At 45.3% G+C, this 18,332-nt stretch overlaps 2 protein-coding genes and 1 long non-coding RNA gene across 5 annotated transcripts in view; 2 read left to right on the top strand and 1 right to left on the bottom strand.

The window, feature by feature from the left end:
* Positions 1 to 1,511: 1,511 nt before the first annotated feature.
* Positions 1,512 to 10,184, top strand: ARL9 (ARF like GTPase 9). The gene is made up of 4 exons (XM_083719876.1): positions 1,512 to 1,842; positions 4,880 to 5,048; positions 6,618 to 6,793; positions 8,330 to 10,184. Exons 1-4 carry the CDS (start codon positions 1,645 to 1,647, stop codon positions 8,507 to 8,509), a joined length of 723 nt encoding a protein of 240 aa, XP_083576002.1. The 5' UTR covers positions 1,512 to 1,644; the 3' UTR covers positions 8,510 to 10,184.
* The window catches only part of LOC310835417, a 56,052-nt gene continuing 47,529 nt past the window's right edge, over positions 9,810 to 18,332 (bottom strand). The window contains exon 2 of the long non-coding RNA XR_014559656.1: positions 9,810 to 12,496. This is a non-coding gene — a long non-coding RNA (uncharacterized lncRNA). The remainder of the gene's footprint in view (positions 12,497 to 18,332) is intronic.
* Positions 16,079 to 18,332, top strand: part of SPMAP2L (sperm microtubule associated protein 2 like) — a 31,860-nt gene continuing 29,606 nt past the window's right edge. For 2 of the 3 annotated variants that reach the window (XM_083719545.1, XM_083719544.1), the window contains exon 1: positions 16,079 to 16,267. In XM_083719545.1, the coding sequence (XP_083575671.1) occupies positions 16,094 to 16,267 (174 nt within the window). In that variant the 5' untranslated portion in view covers positions 16,079 to 16,093. Of the gene's footprint in view, positions 16,268 to 18,180; positions 18,212 to 18,332 lie in introns of all 3 variants that reach the window. The other variant, XM_083719546.1, reaches the window with a different exon arrangement.

The raw sequence follows: 18,332 nt of genomic DNA, 5'->3' as shown, positions 1-18,332 counted from the left end.
TACATCAGGGTTTCCCAAATTTGGGTCTCTCGCTGTTTTTGGACTACTAATCCCATCATCCCTGACCACTGATCCTGCTAGCTAGATACGATGGGAGTTGTAGCCCCAAAATAGCTGGAGACCTAAGTTTGGGAAACGCTGGCCTAGAGCCTCAGGATCCCTTCCAACGCTATGATTCTGTGACATCGGGTTCCGCTGCCCTTGTAGATCCTACCACCTGAGGCAGTCGCCTCACATTGCCTCATGGGTGGGCTAGCCCATATTAACTTGGAAGGAAGTGAGCCTTCCCTCTGGCGCAGGGGTGCCCACTTGAATACTGGGGGGGGGGGGAGAGAGATAAGGGCCACCCCACACAACTGATCACAGGACATGGCACACACACACTATTTGAATGGCATTGCCCATCAACTTTGGAGGGGGTAAAGGTAAAGGGACCCCTGACCATTAGGTCCAGTCGTGACCGACTCTGGGGTTGCGGCGCTCATCTCGCTTTATTGGCTGAGGGAGCCGGCATACAGCTTCCGGGTCATGTGGCCAGCATGACTGAGCCGCTTCTGGCGAACCAGAGCAGCGCACGGAAATGCCATTTACCTTCCCGCCAGAGCGGTACCTATTTATCTACTTGCACTTTGACGTGCTTTCAAACTGCTAGGTTGGCAGGAGCAGGGATCGAGCAACGGGAGCTCACCCCGTCATGGGGATTCGAACCGCCGAACTTCTGATCGGCAAGCCCTAGGCTCAGTGGTTTAACCCACAGCGCAACCTGCGTCCCCTTTGGAGGGGGAGACCCCCTCAAATATTTTATTGGATGGGGGGCAATTGGTCCTCGGCATTGGAGTTGGCTCCTATGCTCTGACGGACTAAACTAGGCACCAACTGATATAAAATATTTGAGGAGTGCAGCTCCCCTCCTCCACACCCCCTCAATATTGAGGGAGATTCCCATTCAAATGGGGTGGGTGGGTGGCATGCGATCCGTTATGCAGGCTTACATCCCGCCCCCCGCCCCCAGGGCCAGATCTAGGTCTGATGAGGCCCTAAGCTACTGAAGGCAATGGGGCCCTTTATATGTCAAGCTGTCCCTTGCCAACAACAAACTGCCACCCTTTTTTGTGTTGAATATGGTCATTTATGGACCTAAAAGGTATCTCAAGCCATTTGCACATAACAAATAGCCTACACAACACAAAACACTTGCTGTATGTAGGTTCTACTTTGTTTTTTTCTCTTTTATTTTGGAAATATACATCCAGTTTTTTCTCCTTTAAATTTCTTGGGGGTCTCCAAGAGAGTGGGGCCTTAAGCTATAGCTTATTTACCTCATACGTAAATCTCACCCCCCCCCCCAATATTTTATTCAACTTGGCCCTCCTGCTAGAGAGGACGCCACTGGGGTGAGAGGGGAGCAATGCCGAGCGGGGCGGGAAGAGAGAGGGACTCCGACTCGGGACGGAGCAGGGGGAAAGGCCGGCCGAGCGGCCTCTGAGGGAGCGCGAGAACGCGCGCGGCGGGTGCGCGCCCTCCGCCGGCCGGCGCCCCTTCGCTCCCTTCCTTGGCCTGGGCGACGATGCCTCCCGCCTGGCGGCAGGGGCGGCGCCCTGAGCCGCCGCCTCCTTCCTCCTCCTCCTCCTGCTGCTGCTGACTATGGCGGGCAGCCTGCGGCAGGTCGCTCTGGTGGGGACGGCCGTTGCTGTCGCCGGCGGGGTCGCCTACGCCGTGTGGAGGAGCTATTTCCCCTCAGAAGCTGCTCAGGGGCCCGAGGAGCAACAGCAACAGCAGCAACCCTTACTCAGCTCTCAAGAAAGGGCCGCCCTGGGCTGCGCAAGGGCCCCCGAGAGCCAGGTAAGCATATGTATATAGCTAACCCACTGCGTTTCCCCCGATATATCTCGGAATTTTTTAAGCCCGGTTCTCACGTGCAGCTAGCACGGAAGTTAGAACGCGTGTCTGGCCCTGCCTGCGCGCGTTTCAGGCTCGCCTGGGCGAAATGAATCCCAGCGCGCAGAAAGGGAAAGGCAGCTCTTACTCTATATAGACTTCTGCTTAGGTTTCTGTCCTGTGAGACTCTCCATCCTACATTTTGGAAGAAGCCAGACGTGGGTTGGTCGCCTCCCGTGTGCGAGAATTACATTTGCCGTCGGGGAAGAGCAGTGTCAGGGCATAGTTTGGGAAGATCTGCTGCTGCTGCTGCTGCTGCTAATATTGTACTTTGGAGAGTTTAATTCCGCTACATTGTCGGCTTCACCTAGTTGGGAAAGAGGAAATGCCAGGCAGCGTGCCTGTTTTTTAGAAGGAGAGGCAAAAGTTGCAGGAACCGAAGATCACTTTATCTGCTGAAGTTGAATGCACAGATTGTCACAAACCTTCTTTAATTCAGTGAGATATATTTCTGAATGAATGTGAATCTGATCCAGCTACGTTTATAACCCACTTTTTCAAAAAAGTACAAAGTTTATTGACGATTGGTCTAAATTCATAACATATATGGAAACAAATTCTAGAGATATGAAAATCACAGTAGGTTTAATATAACCCTTGCGATGTGTTTACGTTAAAAAATGAAAAACTGCAGAATGGATTTAATATTCACATAACCCAAAACCGAGATGGAGGGAAGTCAATCATTATTTATTGTTAATTAATGTTTGTTTTTTGGTTGGTTTAGGTGTTTTGTTTTGGTTGATGTTTTCTTTTTTCTTTGGTATGTGTTGGCTATTTTTCTTTTTCTCCCTTTGTTGTTGTTTGGTTATAGAAAATGAATAAAAAGAAGTTAAAATATATATATATAACCCACTTTTTCTCCAAGTAGCTAAAATTTTGCATCGTTCTGCCTCTCTCGCCTTTATTCTCCCAGCAACCCTGTGGGGTAGGTTAGGTTGAAAGACAGTGGCAGGCCCAAGGTTACCCTATGATTTGAACCCTGGTCTCCTAGGTCCTAGTCCAGCGCTCTTAACGACTACACCAGATTGGCTCTCTTGCAACTGCTAATTAAAAAAAAAGACCTATGTTTCTGTATCTGCATGAGAGCTTTTGTAAAAAAATAACAAAATGACTACACAAATGTGCAAATCCCATGTGGAGATTGTCATGCCTCTCCCCTGTGCAGTTTTTCTGCAGTTTCCTACATGCAGATTCAACCCAAGCAAAGATCCAGTGGTATCAGACGAAATGAGGTCATAAAGAGGGGTATTGTGGAAGCACAGAAGCTCATTTTATAAATTCAGTTTGTCAGCAGTCCCTGGCCTGAGCCACAAAAAAACACATCTGCAGTGACCAAACTTGGGAGCTTTTGTAAACGGAAAGAAAGTTTGTTGTTTTCTGGCTATCAAAGTTAGACAAATGTCTTAGCATAGCTACACAGGTGAGACCTGCAACAAAATGTTGCAGTGCATGCTCCTCCCTTCCTGAATTGCTCCTTTTCAACATGCCAGCCAAGCCCTTTCCAGGATGCTATGAGCAGAAAATAGCTGAAGCACAACATTCAATTCCCATTCTAGTTTTCTGCTTATTTTTCTGACACTCAGCATTCCATGACTACTGAGCATGCTCAGTCTTCAATGACTATCTGAGGCTTTTGTCTACCTAAGGTTGTTTTGTTTGTAAAACAGCAACTTTTGCAAACCTCTGTATTTCCCACTTGATTCCCCGCATTGCTATTCCAGTTATATAGCTTTTGGCACACACTGCATCAGTTTGCTATTAGAGGGAGTGAGGGCAGGTGAGGTGGTAAAAAAATACCTGTTGATTGGTTTGGTGGATTGGTTTTATGCCCCTAGCATAAAATAAGGGGCTAACTTCAATTTCTGAAAACGTTTGGTAGCTTTTATAGTTCTCTTCACTGAGGCATAAACATTGTGCTCTGTGGACTTCAGCGATGCTTTGAGGCCAGGGTTGGATTACACTAAAACCAGCAAGGTGGAATCCTATTAATGTCGTAGAGAGGAAAGAGATTAGAATAGAAACCCCCCTGAGGGTGGTTCTTCCACCTTGGCAGGAATCCGTTAAGGCAGGCAGAGCTGACTTGGTGATGATTCATGTGCAGCGGTTGGGTTTTGTTCTTTGCAGATTGCGTCTTCCCTCCTTCCCTTTTCTTCCTCTGTCAGCTAATCTTCTTACCACCGGATTAAAGATCTGCCCCAATGAAATGAAGCTCCCGAAGATTAAATTTAGTTTAGTAACTTGGGGGGTCAGGTTACCACTGCTGTTGTGTTACAATTTTTTAAAAAACAAAAACCCTCAAAAAGTTTCCATTCCACCTTACTGCCCTTCCAGGTATTTCCCCCACCCCCACAGCTATATTTTACTAAATCATATACAGTGGTACCTCAGGTTAAGTACTTAATTCGTTCTGGAGGTCCGTTCTTAACCTGAAACTGTTCTTCACCTGAAACACTACTTTAGCTAATGGGACCTCCTGCTGCTGCCGCACCTCCAGAGCACGATTTCTGTTCTCATCCTAAAGCAAAGTTCTTAACCCGAGGTACATTTTCTGGGTTAGCAGAGTCTGTAACCTAAAGCGTATGTAACCTGAAGCATATGTAACCCGAGGTACCACTGTACTGTAGTGACTTTCCCTTATTAACTTATTAACACTTTCTCTTTTTTATGAAAGTAAAATCTTACTGTTAGGCAGTTTGGTTGAAGAAATCAGGGTGGTTAAGGAAGCGCTGTTGCTTTCTGTTGTTATTGACAGTTATGGAGCCAGAAGGCATTTTACTGTTGCCTAATGTGAAATTTCCTTCTCATTTTCCCCTCTTTTCTGCCACACACAACCCCACCCTTGATGGCACACCCCCTCCCCCCCGGAAACATACAGTGCGTATGTCCATCTGGCCAGTATGTATCTCTGGCATGATCTGTTGGTTGTTTTGCCTTGTAGGATGTACCACCAAGTAAGCAAATCCTGGTTCTGGGTTTGGATGGAGCTGGAAAAACCAGTGTGCTGCACTCACTGGCAACTAACCAGGTGAAGCGCAGCACAGCTCCCACGGAGGGCTTCAATGCCGTGTGTGTCAGCACAGAAGAAATGAAGATGGAATTCCTAGAAAGTAAGCATAGGTATCTCATGAGAAACATTTTTTTGCATCCTTTATTACAACATTTTGCTTAAGGAGACTCCTCCTCCTGGTAGCAGCTTTCTAAGATCTTGAGGAAGAGCCTTTTACATTGCTGCCCCCTGAGATCCTTTTGGTTATTTTAGAATGTTAGATATTGAACCTCAGAGTGTCTCCATGCAAATCGTGTCCTCTGTTGGCCCAAAAGACACTCTGACGATTAAGTGCATCTGGAATTGATATAGTAAATAACCCTTGACTCTTTCATCTCAACTCTTTTTTGCATGGCAAATATACATAAAACACTTATCAATGATTATGTCTCCCTTGACTGTGGTTTTGCCTTTGAGGCTTGCAATGGTAACATGAAACACTATCGTCTGTTGACCCCCTAGTCAGTTTCTACATTTTCGTTGGACAGCCTGTCCTCTAGTTAATAAAAGATTGTGCTCAGCAAAATGAAACAGGACAGAAACAGAAGTATTTATTTTTTTCACATTTATGGCATTTGTTTGTGGAACTCTCTCCCCAGGGAAGTAGTTAGCAAAAATAGCACTTTATAAAAACAAATCCCAGACTTTTATCACCATTAAATCACTATTTTGTTGCTGGGTGTTTTTCTCCGCTATTTTATGCTTTTTAAATTATTATTTTTTTAATCTTACAATACTATTTAGGTGTTTATGAAATTTTAAACATTGTAAGCCAGCCTGAGTGGTGTTTTTGCTGCGGAAGAGCAGAGTGTAAATGTTTTATGTTTATAAAGATAGGTGCTGGGTCAGGAATACAAGAATGAAGAACTTATCAGAAAATGTCTGTTTGGTATAGTAACTGAATGGTTAATAAGTGAATGACAAAGGGAATGGATATGATCTGTCTAAAGACTAATATGAGATACAAGACCCCAAAACTATCCACTAAAAAGAAGTCCCAAATCAATTGAGTGCCCTGGTTTGCACATGACACTAAGACATGCTTTGTTTATCAGATCATGAGCTGACCGCAAGTTGCCCCCCAGCCAATCAAACAAATAATGAAAGCTTGCTTTGTTTTTTAGTCTCATGCCTTTGTAGCTTAATAAGCATCTGGAATGGGGTGGTCAAACAAATCATAATTAAGGAAGAATGCTGGGTTCACAAACAATGCCAAGCCATAGTGAAGACAAATCAAAATTCAAACGCTAACAGCAACCCCTGACTTCATATGGTGGTTATCTGGCAGTAAATTAACCATACTTAAAGCTGCTAGGCAGGAGATCAGGCTTATCAAAAAAAGCCTGGTTTGATAAACAACAGCCATGGCCTAATGTTTTGAGTGAATGCGTACTGCATTCAGTATTTTCCTGCAGCTATATGTATTGTAAGACATGATGGGTGGTGGTGGGAAACTGTTCAGGGAATTTGACTGCGTTCTCCCCTAAGTTTTTTTATGAATTCTTGAGTTCCAAAAAAAGCCATTTGAAAGGAGATGTTCCAGGAATACAGACCAGGTTTTGATGAACAATTGGGGGCTTTAGTTTGCAAGTTTGCTGATTCATTGTCTTCCTGCTCTGTTGACTTGTAGTTGGAGGCAGTGAGTCTTTACGGGACTATTGGAAGAAGTACTTGCCAAGAATCCTGCTACTAATCTATGTTGTGGACTCAGCAGATCATAAACGCTTGCCTGTTGCAAAGAAGCTTCTGCATCAGTTGGTCCAGAGTAACTCCACCTTGCCTCTTATGATTCTAGCCAATAAGCAGGTAAATGTGAACTCTAGAACTTGGAGTATAATTTGTAGTTTTGTCTTTTGAAAGTGTGTCATTGTAGAATGTACAGTGGTGCCCCGCAAGACGAACGCCTCGCAGGACGGAAAACCCGCTAGACGAAAGGGTTTTCCGTTTTGGAGGCGCTTCGCAAAACGAATTTCCCTATGGGGTTGCTTCGCAAGACGAAAAAATCTTGCGTCCCCCCGCGGGGTTTTTCCCCGCTTTTTCCGCCCTTTTCCTAAGCCGCTAAGCCACTTATCAGCTGTTCCGCTGATAAGCCGCTTAACAGCTGATCGCTGGAAGCCGCTTGACAGCTGTAGCGCTAATCCGCTAAGCTGTCAATGGGCTTGCTTCGCAAGACGAAAAAACCGCTAGACGAAGAGAATCGCGGAACGAATTCTTTTCGTCTAGCGAGGCACCACTGTATATGGCTCCCCTGGGGGACAATTTCTAAGCTGATCCATTGTGAGTTGTGCATCTCAGTTTTTGATAATAACAGAGTTTCACTTTGGTGTCTTGCACACAGAGACTGAGACTCTCTTATTTAGCAAGCTTCACCTTTTTTTCTATCCCTGCTTCCTCTTTTATTTTGTTGATGGTTTGTGCTCCTTGCTTTAATACCTTACTAGGATAGGTAGCGCTGTGGGTTAAACCACTGAGCCTAGGACTTGCTGATCGGAAGGTCGGCGGTTCGAATCCCCACAACGGGGTGAGCTCCCGTTGCTCGGTCCCTGCTCCTGTCAACCTAGCAGTTCGAAAGCACGTCGAAGTGCAAGTAGATAAATAGGTACCGCTCCAGCGGGAATGTAAACAGCGTTTCCGTGCACTGCTCTGGTTCGCCAGAAGCGGCTTAGTCATGCTGGCCACATGACCTGGAAGCTGTTCACCGACTCCCTCGGCCAATAAAGCGAGATGAGCGCCACAACCCCAGAGTCGGTCACGACTGGACCTAATGGTCAGGGGTCCCTTTACCTTTTTAGGATAGGTTGTTTTTGTTGTAATCAATTTAAATCCTGCCCTTCCTCCCATAGTTCAAGGTGGCAAACCACATCCATTTTTTAAAAAAACGTTTTTAAAAAATTCTGAAAGCAGCTACAATAAAAAATAGCATTCTAAAATCAGTTTAAAACGTTCTCTCATCCAGTCATCTCAGGGTTGTTAGCATTAGTGTCTTTCAGCCATCAAATGCCTGGGTATGCCTCAGCATATTTTCAAATTATTTGTAAAAGTTAATAATGAGGGAAATAGGCACACCTTGTCAGAGAGAGCATTCTACAAACAGGGAACCACCACTGAAAAGGCCCTGACATGGGCCATGGCTAGCTGGGTAGTGGGAGCACCACTAACAAGGTCTCGCTTGCCAACTGCAGGGTCCAGGATGGTTGATATTGCTAGCATTCCAAATGTGCCATTTTCTAATGGGGTCACAATGTGCTCTTTGTTCTGCAGTTCTCCATGTAGCAGGTGTTACTTTGAAGAAAACACGGATAGGTAGGTTAAGATATAACCTTTTCTATTTCTCTTGGGCAGGATATTGAAGGTGCATACTGTATCACAGACATTCATGATGCTTTGGCATTATCTGAAATTGGAGATGAGAGAAAGATGTTCCTGATCGGGACTCATGTGGCAGAAGATGGCTTCGAGATCTCTTCCAGCTTGAAAGACACACGGGAACTGATTGCACAGCTGGTGTCAGAAGTTGTGTGATGGAAGCTGGAATAGGGTACCATGTTAGGACCTAGAGTATTCCTGTCTTGCCAGCTTGCAGCCATAAATAGAGCTATTTTAAATTCAGATCTTATGGTGGTGGTGGTGATTCCTTGGGTATGGAATTGCAGTGAAGATGATTTCAAAGTCGTGAGGAACCTTGTGGTTTAAGTTGTAAAAGTAGAGTATGTGTGTCTTTGAAAAACCACCCTGTTTTAAACACGTGGAAAGAAAATGGGATTATTGGACACTCCCAAGTTAAGACGCCAAATACTGTATAGACAACAGCTGTTGCCATCAGTTGAGGCTCTGTTGTGTGGTGGTTTCTACTGAATGAGAGGCTGACTTATGGAAAAGCAGCACAAATTTACATAGGAAGGTGATTTTGCTCAGAACATAGATCTACAATCCAAAGAACTAGTTGTGTGTATCTTGACACAGGGAGGCACTGGGCTTCATGTTTCTGAAGAACTTCATGTATGTTTTCTCTTAGGCTCACTTTCTTAATCAGAAGGATTTTTTAAAAATCAGTGTAAGAGATTTTCCTATTCTTTTTCTTCTGCAACACTCTCCCTATTCTTTTTCTTCTTTCTGATATGTAGATTGAGAGTATTATAGCCTCTTTTTAAAGAGGGTTTTGACATAAAATTGTTCATTCAGAGAACCATGAGACTTCCCAGTTCACTCACCTGTTTTCTTTGCCATGATGAAGGGAGTGAGAAAGAGAGGGCGATCCCACAACCCCTTCATGGTCTCTCTGCAGAATAATCCCAGGGAAAAACAATATCTGAACAGAACCACTGTCCTTAACCCTTAGTATTTTCCTGCTTTTGTTAACTAGTAGTACTGGGGAAATCTAGACAAAGACATAATGAATTGTTGGGCTTTTCTTGTAGTCTACATACTTTAGTGTGGCCCTTTTGGCCAGTTGATCTGAGTGGAGCTGGTGGGTCAGTTAATTAGCTAACTGGCCATTTTTCTCTGCACTGATAAAACAGAAGGGATGGCATTCTTGCTTTTTGATTGAGACTCAGGGAAGGACTTTTTACAAGGATTTCTAGTTCTTTGCCATTTCTGTGGCAAGAGGACAGGAAGAGCCATTTCAGGGAGAGAGAGCAAAGACAGTGGCAAAGGGATACCCTTTCCTCTGTTGAGAGCTCAAGGGGATGAGAATGGAGGAAGCAGAATTGCCAGCCAAGCTTGCTTGACCTCTCAATTTATTCTGGGCTGCATTGGGCAGGGGACATCATGCCACTTATTTACTAATCAAGGCTCAATGAACTTTTGTTTGAAATTTTGGATCTGCTGCCATCACATATAATTTCACCCTGAAAACGGTAGCTTCCCACTCATAGGTCCAAAACAGTGTTATCAGGTGCCAGGATTAGTAAAACAAAATTCATATCTCCCTCCCCGTCCCCCTACTTAATTTCTCAGGTGATGTTAATGCAGACCAACCTGTATTGACAGTGACAAGATAAGGAAAACTACTTAAATACTGTACCTCTTATTACACTGAAGGAAATACTGTGTGTACATATATCCCTATTGCTATAGATACCTTTCAATGTTTTTGTTAACAGTAGAAATTGTACAGATGTTTTCTAGCAGTGTCTCCCTTCCAGTTGTATGCTGAAGCACTTCCGTTATATAAAGACAGAATATTTTTATTCTACTTTGCTGTCTTGGCTTAATTAACATTGTCCTGGTGTTTGCCATGCCTCTTCTGATTACCTGTGGTTCCCCTTCTCAACTAAGATGAGAGAGAGAGGTGTGCCCTCAAAAGTTAGGGGAAGAGGAAATTATTGGTATGACTTTCGCACCAGTTGGTGGATCTCGGAGTTCTAGTTGAGGGGGGAAATCCCACAAACCTGAAGTCTGCCCATTCATGGAGTGCAATATATGATCATTATGCTACTTTTACTGGTAACCAACAGGGTTGTTCTTATTCAATCACAAGCAGAAAACACTGGTCCAGATTCTTCAGTGCCGCATTTCTCTGTAAACATAGGTAAAGGTAAAGGTACCCCTGACCATTAGGTCCAGTCGTGACCGACTGGGGTTGCGGTGCTCATCTCGCTTTATTGGCCGAGGGAGCCGGTGCACAGCTTCCAGGTCATGTGGCCAGCATGACTAAGCCAGTTCTGGCGAACAAGAGCACCGCACGGAAACGCCGTTTACCTTCCCGCCGGAGCGGTACCTATTTATCTACTTGCACTTTGACGTGCTTTTAAACTGCTAGGTTGGCAGGAGCAGGGACCGAGCCACAGGAGCTCACCCCGTCATTGCGGGGATTTGAACCGCCAACCTTCTGATCGGCAAGTCCTAGGCTCTGTGGTTTAACCCAGAGCGCCACCCGTGTCCCTTCTGTAAATATAACTGCCATCAAAAGTTTGTGAGCTCACAGGCCTCTGTAAGACAGGGTGGTTTTTGGTTTTTGGTTTTTTTTTAGTGGTGGTGATCAGTGTTGTATTCTTTGAACTCACTAAAACGTACATCCACTTGCCTAAGGTGTCCCCTGCAGTATGTAGAAGCCATTGCCTTATTTTTGGGTAGCCCCATTTTGCTTCCGAACCGATAGGCACCCAGCCACCTGAGTTAGATGGTGTTGTTGAACCGTGAAAACAAAATGTTATAGTGTACCCTCTCTCCGACAAGGTGCTCCTATTTAGGGTTCCAGGCCATTTCCTCAAGAGCATTCCTACATGCACACACCATTTCTCCCTTTCCCAGCTGTTACTGCACATTCTGCAACTACCCTAAATCAGTATTTTTGGTTAACCGCTACCCTTAGGTTTTTTTTGTTTTATTAAAATACGTTTGCTGTTCCTGCAAACTTCAAGGTTACCCTGAACATGCTGATACCTCCCTCTTGTTTCTCTCTGCCTCCTTGTTGATGCCAATCCTGTCAACATTCATCACCTGTGGTTGCTGTCAAGTTTCATCAGCTTTTGATGGAATGGAGATGACAGATTTGTATCACTACATGTGTTAATCATCTTATCAGTGCTGTGTCAGCATATTAATTCCCACTGCAATTATATATTTTTATGTAATTACCACTACCTTTTTTGCATTTTGTTTCCCTCTGACCTGCTTATTTTTTGCCCAACCCCTTCACAACTATGTGTGTGTATATATGCCTGTCAATTTAGGATTACATTTCATGCATCTGATGTTCGAGACTCCATTCCACAACAGCTTATGCTGTAATAAATTCCATAGCCTTCAAGGTATCACAAGACCATTTATTGTTCTTGTCTCCAATATCATTTCTCGTCCCCCATGACCCCATCCTATCACTTTAAGCTGTTGTGGCTTCCCCCACAAAATCCTGGGCAGTGTGGGTTGTTAAGGGTGCTGAGAGTTTGTTGGGAGACTCCCATTTCCCTCAGAGAGCTACAGTTTCCGGAGCAGTTTAGCAGTCAATCTCTCTTCCTAGGAAACTGGGAATTGTAACTCTTTGCGAGGAACAGGGGCCTCCTAGCAACTCTTAAAAAGTAGAGACATCACCTTGCCAACAAAGGTCTGTATAGTAAAAGCTATGGTTTTCCCAGTAGTGATGTATGGAAGTGAGAGCTGGACCATAAAGAAGGCTGATCGCCGAAGAATTGATGCTTTTGAATTCTGGTGCTGGAGGAGACTCTTGAGAGTCCCATGGACTGCAAGAAGATCAAACCTCTCCATTCTGAAGGAAATCAGCCCTGAGTGCTCACTGGAAGGACAGATCCTGAAGCTGAGGCTCCAATACTTTGGCCACCTCATGAGAAGAGAAGACTCCCTGGAAAAGACCCTGATGTTGGGAAAGATGGAGGGCACAAGGAGAAGGGGACGGCAGAGGACGAGATGGTTGGACAGTGTTCTCGAAGCTACCAGCATGAGTTTGACCAAACTGCGGGAGGCAGTGGAAGACAGAAGTGCCTGGCGTGCTCTGGTCCAGGGGGTCACGAAGAGTCGGACACGACTAAACAACAACAACAAGCAACTCTCAGCCGACTTAGCACACAGTACTTCCCAGAACTCTTTGGAGGGGAAGCCATGGTAGTTTAAGTGGTATGAAAGTGCTTTAAATGTCTAGTGCATATGGGGCCTATTTATATGGCTATTTATACACTCTCATTTACTCAGCATCCAGTGTGCCCCCCCCCCCCACTGTTTCGGGAAGGATCAGAAAACATCCATCAACCCCTTTATAATATTCAGCACAAAGTCATGTAATAGCAGCAGCACACAGTTGCAGACAAAATAGGAAATGGGGAGGGCTTTATAGAGATACCATTGGAGGACAAAGATGGCAACGTTACTTAGCCAGCTGATTCACCCGTCTCTCCTGACTCCTGTCTCCTTGGGCGCAGCCCACCAGACCTTTTCTGTTCTTGAGCAGCTTGCATTTATTTCAATGAAACACGTGGCGGAGACAACGCTGGTGCGGCCTTTGCCAAAGCAGTACCAGTTGTAGCCCAAAACACCTGGTGGGCACCCAAGTTGCGAAAGGCTGCCCTTGTGGATTATACCGATTGTTCCCTCCCAGAACTTGGGAGCAAAATCCAAGGCGTAGAGGTCATTGAAACTGAATCGAAAGCCTCCACAGGGTGGAGAAAAATCTCTTTATTTTAAAAAGTCCAAAAGCTATACAGTGGTACCTCAGGTTAAGTACTTAATTCGTTCTGGAGGTCCGTTCTTAACCTGAAACTGTTCTTAACCTGAAGCACCACTTTAACTAATGGGGCCGCCTTCTGCCGTGCCGCCGGAGCACGATTTCTGTTCTCATCCTGAAGCAAAGTTCTTAACCCGAGGTACTATTTCTGGGTTAGCGGAGTCTGTAACCTGAAGCGTGTGTAACCTGAAGTGTATGTAACCCGAGGTACCACTATAATGTCAGGGAAAAGGGTCCAGCCTGGTGTTTCTCCTCTCATACCACTTTTATGTGCAGGAAGGTTTATCTGTGAGGAAGAAAGCATTCCCACATGCACCTTCATATTAACATACATGCAAGCAACACTACAGTTCACAATAACTTAGTCGATATCAAATCAAGAGCATCTTCCACCCAGTATCTTGCTTGTGCTCAAACCTTCAACATAGCATGCAAATCCAGCTAGCCAAATGCAATGCTATGCACAAGGTCAACATTTGTCCCCAGTTGGACCAGGCTGAGCAACGTTGCTACTGGGGGGAGGGTAGAGCAGTAATGGCTCTAGGTTTGGGGGGGGGCATTCAGCAAGATGACTTTAGTTGGTGAAGGGGGGGCTCTTCCTGCGTGCTTGCCCTTTCGCCCTGGGCCCAACCCCCAGCTACCAAGGGGTCAGTTTCCATTGCAACATCTCTCCTTCGAAGAACACGTGAACAGGGAGTGGGAGCAAGGAGGAGGGGCAAGCTCAGGAGACCCTGGTGGTCTACCATGTCTGATGCTGACCCTTGAAGCAAGCATCATATTCACTCAAAAGTTAATAGGTGCTGACATGCTGTGCAAGAAACTTGCCCTCCCAATATTGTTACAGTTGGCTGGATTTAGTTTTGATGAGACCCTAAGCTACTGAAGGTAAAGGGACCCCTGACCGTTAGGTCCAGTCGTGAACGACTCTGGGGTTGTGGCACTCATCTCGCTTTATTGGCCGAGGGAGCCATGTACAGCTTCCAGGTCATGTGGCCAGCATGACTAAGTCGCTTCTGGCGAACCAGAGCAGCGCACGGAAACACCGTTTACCTTCCCGCCGGAGCGGTACCTATTTATCTACTTGCACTTTGACGTGCTTTCGAACTGCTAGGTTGGAAGCAGGGACCGAGCAACGGGAGCTCACCCCGTGGCGGGGATTCGAACCTCCAACCTTCTGATCAGCAAGTCCTAGGCTCTGTGGTTTAACCCACAGCGCCACCCGCATCCCACTACTGAAGGTAGTTGGTGTGTCCACTTTATGTGTCCAGCTGTCCTTTGTCAACAACAAATTGTCGCTGTTTTTTGTATTGAATATATGCTATATGGTCATTTATGGACTGAATAGGTATCTAAAGCCATTTGTCCATGCAGAATGTAGGCACCCTATAGAAATGAGCAAACCAGTGATATTTTAGGGAGCAGGCTAGCAGGTGGGGCCCATAACTTGCACCACAGGAGCCTACACAAGACAAAACACTGTTGCTGTGTGTAGGTTTTATTTGTTTTTTATCTTATATTTTGGAAATGTACATCCAGTTTTTTCCCCTTTAAATTTTTTGGGGGCCCCCAAGAGAGTGGGGCCCTAAGCTATCGCTTGTTTAGCTTATAGTAAATCCGGGCACTGGTTACAGTACGTGTTTTAAGTTGAAGGCAAGTCCTGCTCACTTCCGTGAGGCTTCCTTGCGAGGTTTTTAAGGAGAGCTCGGATGGCCATCTGTCATGGATGCTTTAGCTGAGATTCCTGTATGGCACGGGGTTGGACTAGATGATCATAAGGGGCCCTTTCCAACTCTTTTTTTAAAAAAATAATATTTATTCAAATTTTAAAGATTACAAAGAGAAAATTAGAAAAAACAAGAAAAAAGAAAAATAAAAAATACAGAAAATACAATACAATACAAAAATACAAACAATTCAAAAGAAGAGAAAAAAAACAGCTGAAACCTTTACATAGCTTTCTTTCCTTTGCTTATTTCCTTGACCTCCTCACACCTCCCTTTTTTGTATTCTATTTGTGTTCAATTAAATATTTCAGCAAATCCTTTCCAGCTTTGTTTTTATCCTAATAATTTATCTTAATATACTGTAATTTTACATTCTCGTCTTTCTGCAATTAAAAAATCAATTTTTACCTAATCCTTTATATCATTTCTGCTAAAACCACATTACTTCATTCCAACATCCTTCTAACATTCCTTAATTTTGCAATGTTTCTGTAAATAAACTTTAATTTTTTCCCCAATCTTTTCCCACCAACTCTTCACCTTGGTCTCGGATTCTGCCAGTCATTTCCGCCAGTTCCATATAGTCCATCACTTTCATCTGCCATTCTTCCCGGGCCTTTCCAACTCTTTTTCTGATTCTATGTGTAAGGTCATAACTTTCATATGCCTGTTGTCTTTGTCCATGGAGTTTTCTTGGCAGGGATACTGGAGTGGCTTGCTGGTATGGAAGTGAGAGCTGGACCATAAAGAAGGCTGATCGCCGAAGAATTGATGCTTTTGAATTATGGTGCTGGAGGAGAGTCTTGAGAGTCCCATGGACTGCAAGAAGATCAAACCTCTCCATTCTGAAGGAAATCAGCCCTGAGTGCTCACTGGGAGGACAGATCCTGAAGCTGAGGCTCCAAGACTTTGGCCACCTCATGAGAAGAGAAGACCCCCTGGAAAAGACCCTGATGTTGGGAAAGATGGAGGGCACAAGGAGAAGGGGACGACAGAGGACGGGATGGTTGGATAGTGTTCTCGAAGCTACAAACATGAGTCTGACCAAACTGCAGGAGGCAGTGGAAGACAGGAGGGCCTGGCGTGCTCTGGTCCAGGGGGTCACGAAGAGTCGGACATGACTAAACGACTAAACAACAACATTTGTAAGGTAATCAGAGAAGATAAAGCAGTCGGAGCGCCCTCTGGGGGCTGGCTAAGCGCATGGCGGCCAGTGCAGAAGGCCCCGCGGGAGCGAGGGCTAGTCGCTGGTTACCCGGGCAACCGAAACAAACAGGGGCGCGCCAGCAGAGCGCGTGCGTGTCTTTTCTCTCTTTTTTTGCAGCGGGGAGATCTAGAAGAGGCGCCTTCAGTGCAGGATGGTGCAGGCAGAGGAAGGTGCGTGAAAAGAAGACTCCACAGAGCCACAGTTCCTTCCAGGAGAAAATTCTGGCACCTTGCCTCTGCGCATATGCAGAGTGCATATCCCCTCATAAGAAAGCAACGTGGTTTGAAAAAAAAACGGGTTAAAGGAGGTGTGATTTGTGAGCATGTGCAGAGCGCCCTCTGTTTCCGACGGGAAGCAGCTTTCTCATCCAATCGCTGCGAGCAGGAGCAGAAATTTCCTTTTTGGAAATATTTCCGTTTTATCGGAAGGAAAGAAGAGTACAACGGAAACAATGTGGGAGAGAAAGAGACCACCCCTATTGAAAAGTGGTCTTCCCCGTAGAAGGCCATCTGCTGTCCAGCAAACCTGGCTTCTGTAAACCTGCAGCTATAGGGGGAAAGTGGGGCAGCTTGGCGCTAGCAGGCTGGTGTTTGTAGAGAAGGGAATGAGATACCTTTCACTTTCTTTCCACTTCTGTCCAGGATGCTACTGAGAGCGAGCGCCAGGGTAGTGGCCAGATACAAAAGAAGTAAATGTCCTTGTAATACTTGTGCAGAAGTAATAATAAGGTGCAAGTCAGGGACGCAGGTGGCGCTGTGGGTTAAACCACAGAGCCTAGGACTTGCCGATCAGAAGATCGGTAGTTCGATTCCCCGCAACGGGGTGAGCTCCCCTTGCTCGGTCCCTGCTCCTGCCAACCTAGCAGTTTGAAAGCATGTCAAAAAAGTGCAAGAAGATAAATAGGTACCGCTCCGGTGGGAAGGTAAACGGCGTTTCCGTGCGCTGCTCTGGTTCGCTAGAAGCGGCTTAGTCATGCTGGCCACAGGACCCGGAAGCTGTACGCCGGCTCCCTCGGCCAATAAAGCGAGATGAGCGCCGCAACCCCAGAGTCGGTCACGACTGGACCTTTACCTTTACCTTTACCTTGAAGGTGCAAGTCAGGCAATCCAAATCCTGTCCCATGAAAGTTGTCACTTCTCATTGTATAGAATTTCTAAAATAAAAACAGCAGCCTCATCCCAGTATACCTGAAGGAGCACCTCCACCCCATCACTTAGCCCAGACACTGAGGTGTACCTTCAATGGTCTTCTGGCAGTTCCCTCACTGCAAAATGTGAAGTTACAGGGAACCAGGCAGAGGGCCTTCTCGGTAGTGGCTCCCACCCTGTGGAACGCCCTCCCTTCAGATGTCAAGAAGATGAAGAACTACATAACTTTTAAAATACATCTGAGAAGTTGTGAAGTTTTTAATGTGTTATGTTTTATTATATTTATTATGGGTTATTGGGTTGTAGTTTTCATTTTGATTATATATTTTGTGGTTTTGTGTTCTGGTTTTGTTCTGTGAGCCGCCCTGAGATGTCCGGGTACAGGGTGGTATATCAATTCAATAAATAAATAATAAATAGTAATAATATATATGCTGTAAGTCGCCCAGAGCGGCTGGAGAAACCCAGCCAGATGAGCAGGGTATAAGTAATAAAATTATTATTATTATTTTATTTATATGCTCCCTATCTGACTGGGTTTCCCCAGCCACTCTGGGCAGCTCCCAACAGAATATTAAAAACACAAGAAAACATCAAACATTAAAAACCTCCTGATTTCAGCTGGTGTAGGTGTATCTGGGGCAGTGTGTGAATTCAAAAGGTAGAATTGCATTCTGACAGTGTACCCTGGTTCTCATTCCGATACCCTGATATTCAAGGGAGAGGCTGGGTTGCCAGCAGTCGCAACACACAAAATGCCAAAGCCATCGCTTTGCTGGAACAAAGTAACCTTTAATTAGGTGGAAAAACTCCTTGTTAGTTAAAAGTCAGTGCACAGGGAGCATTTGTTCTGTATGTAATTGCCGGTAATTTGAGGTTTGAGTGCACAGGTTGCAGACATTAAAACCCACCTGCTCTTTCTCCTTCCTTTGCAGTTTCTCTCCCTGGTTTTCAATCAGGTGAAAGGTAAGAGAGAAATTCCAGGGCCTCTGTGGTTATTTGCTCCAAATTCTGTAACCATCGCTCACTTTCTCCTTGACTGCAGCTTCTTAGACAAGCTTTCTGCTGAGTGTGATTTTAATTGTTG

This window comes from Podarcis gaigeae, assembly GCF_964106915.1.
Source record: "Podarcis gaigeae genome assembly, chromosome: 17".
In the NCBI taxonomy this organism is placed as follows: Eukaryota; Metazoa; Chordata; class Lepidosauria; order Squamata; family Lacertidae; genus Podarcis; species Podarcis gaigeae.
The sequence above is the reverse complement of the archived record's forward strand: the minus strand, read 5'-3'. Positions and strand labels throughout refer to the sequence as shown.

Coding starts and splice junctions, on each gene's coding strand:
- ARL9 (XM_083719876.1), top strand. CDS start 1,645: ATGGCGGGCAGCCTGCGGCAGGTCGCTCTGGTGGGGACGGCCGTTGCT. Junction 1,843..4,879: donor CAAGGGCCCCCGAGAGCCAG/GTAAGCATATGT, acceptor TTTGCCTTGTAG/GATGTACCACCAAGTAAGCA. Junction 6,794..8,329: donor TGATTCTAGCCAATAAGCAG/GTAAATGTGAAC, acceptor TCTCTTGGGCAG/GATATTGAAGGTGCATACTG.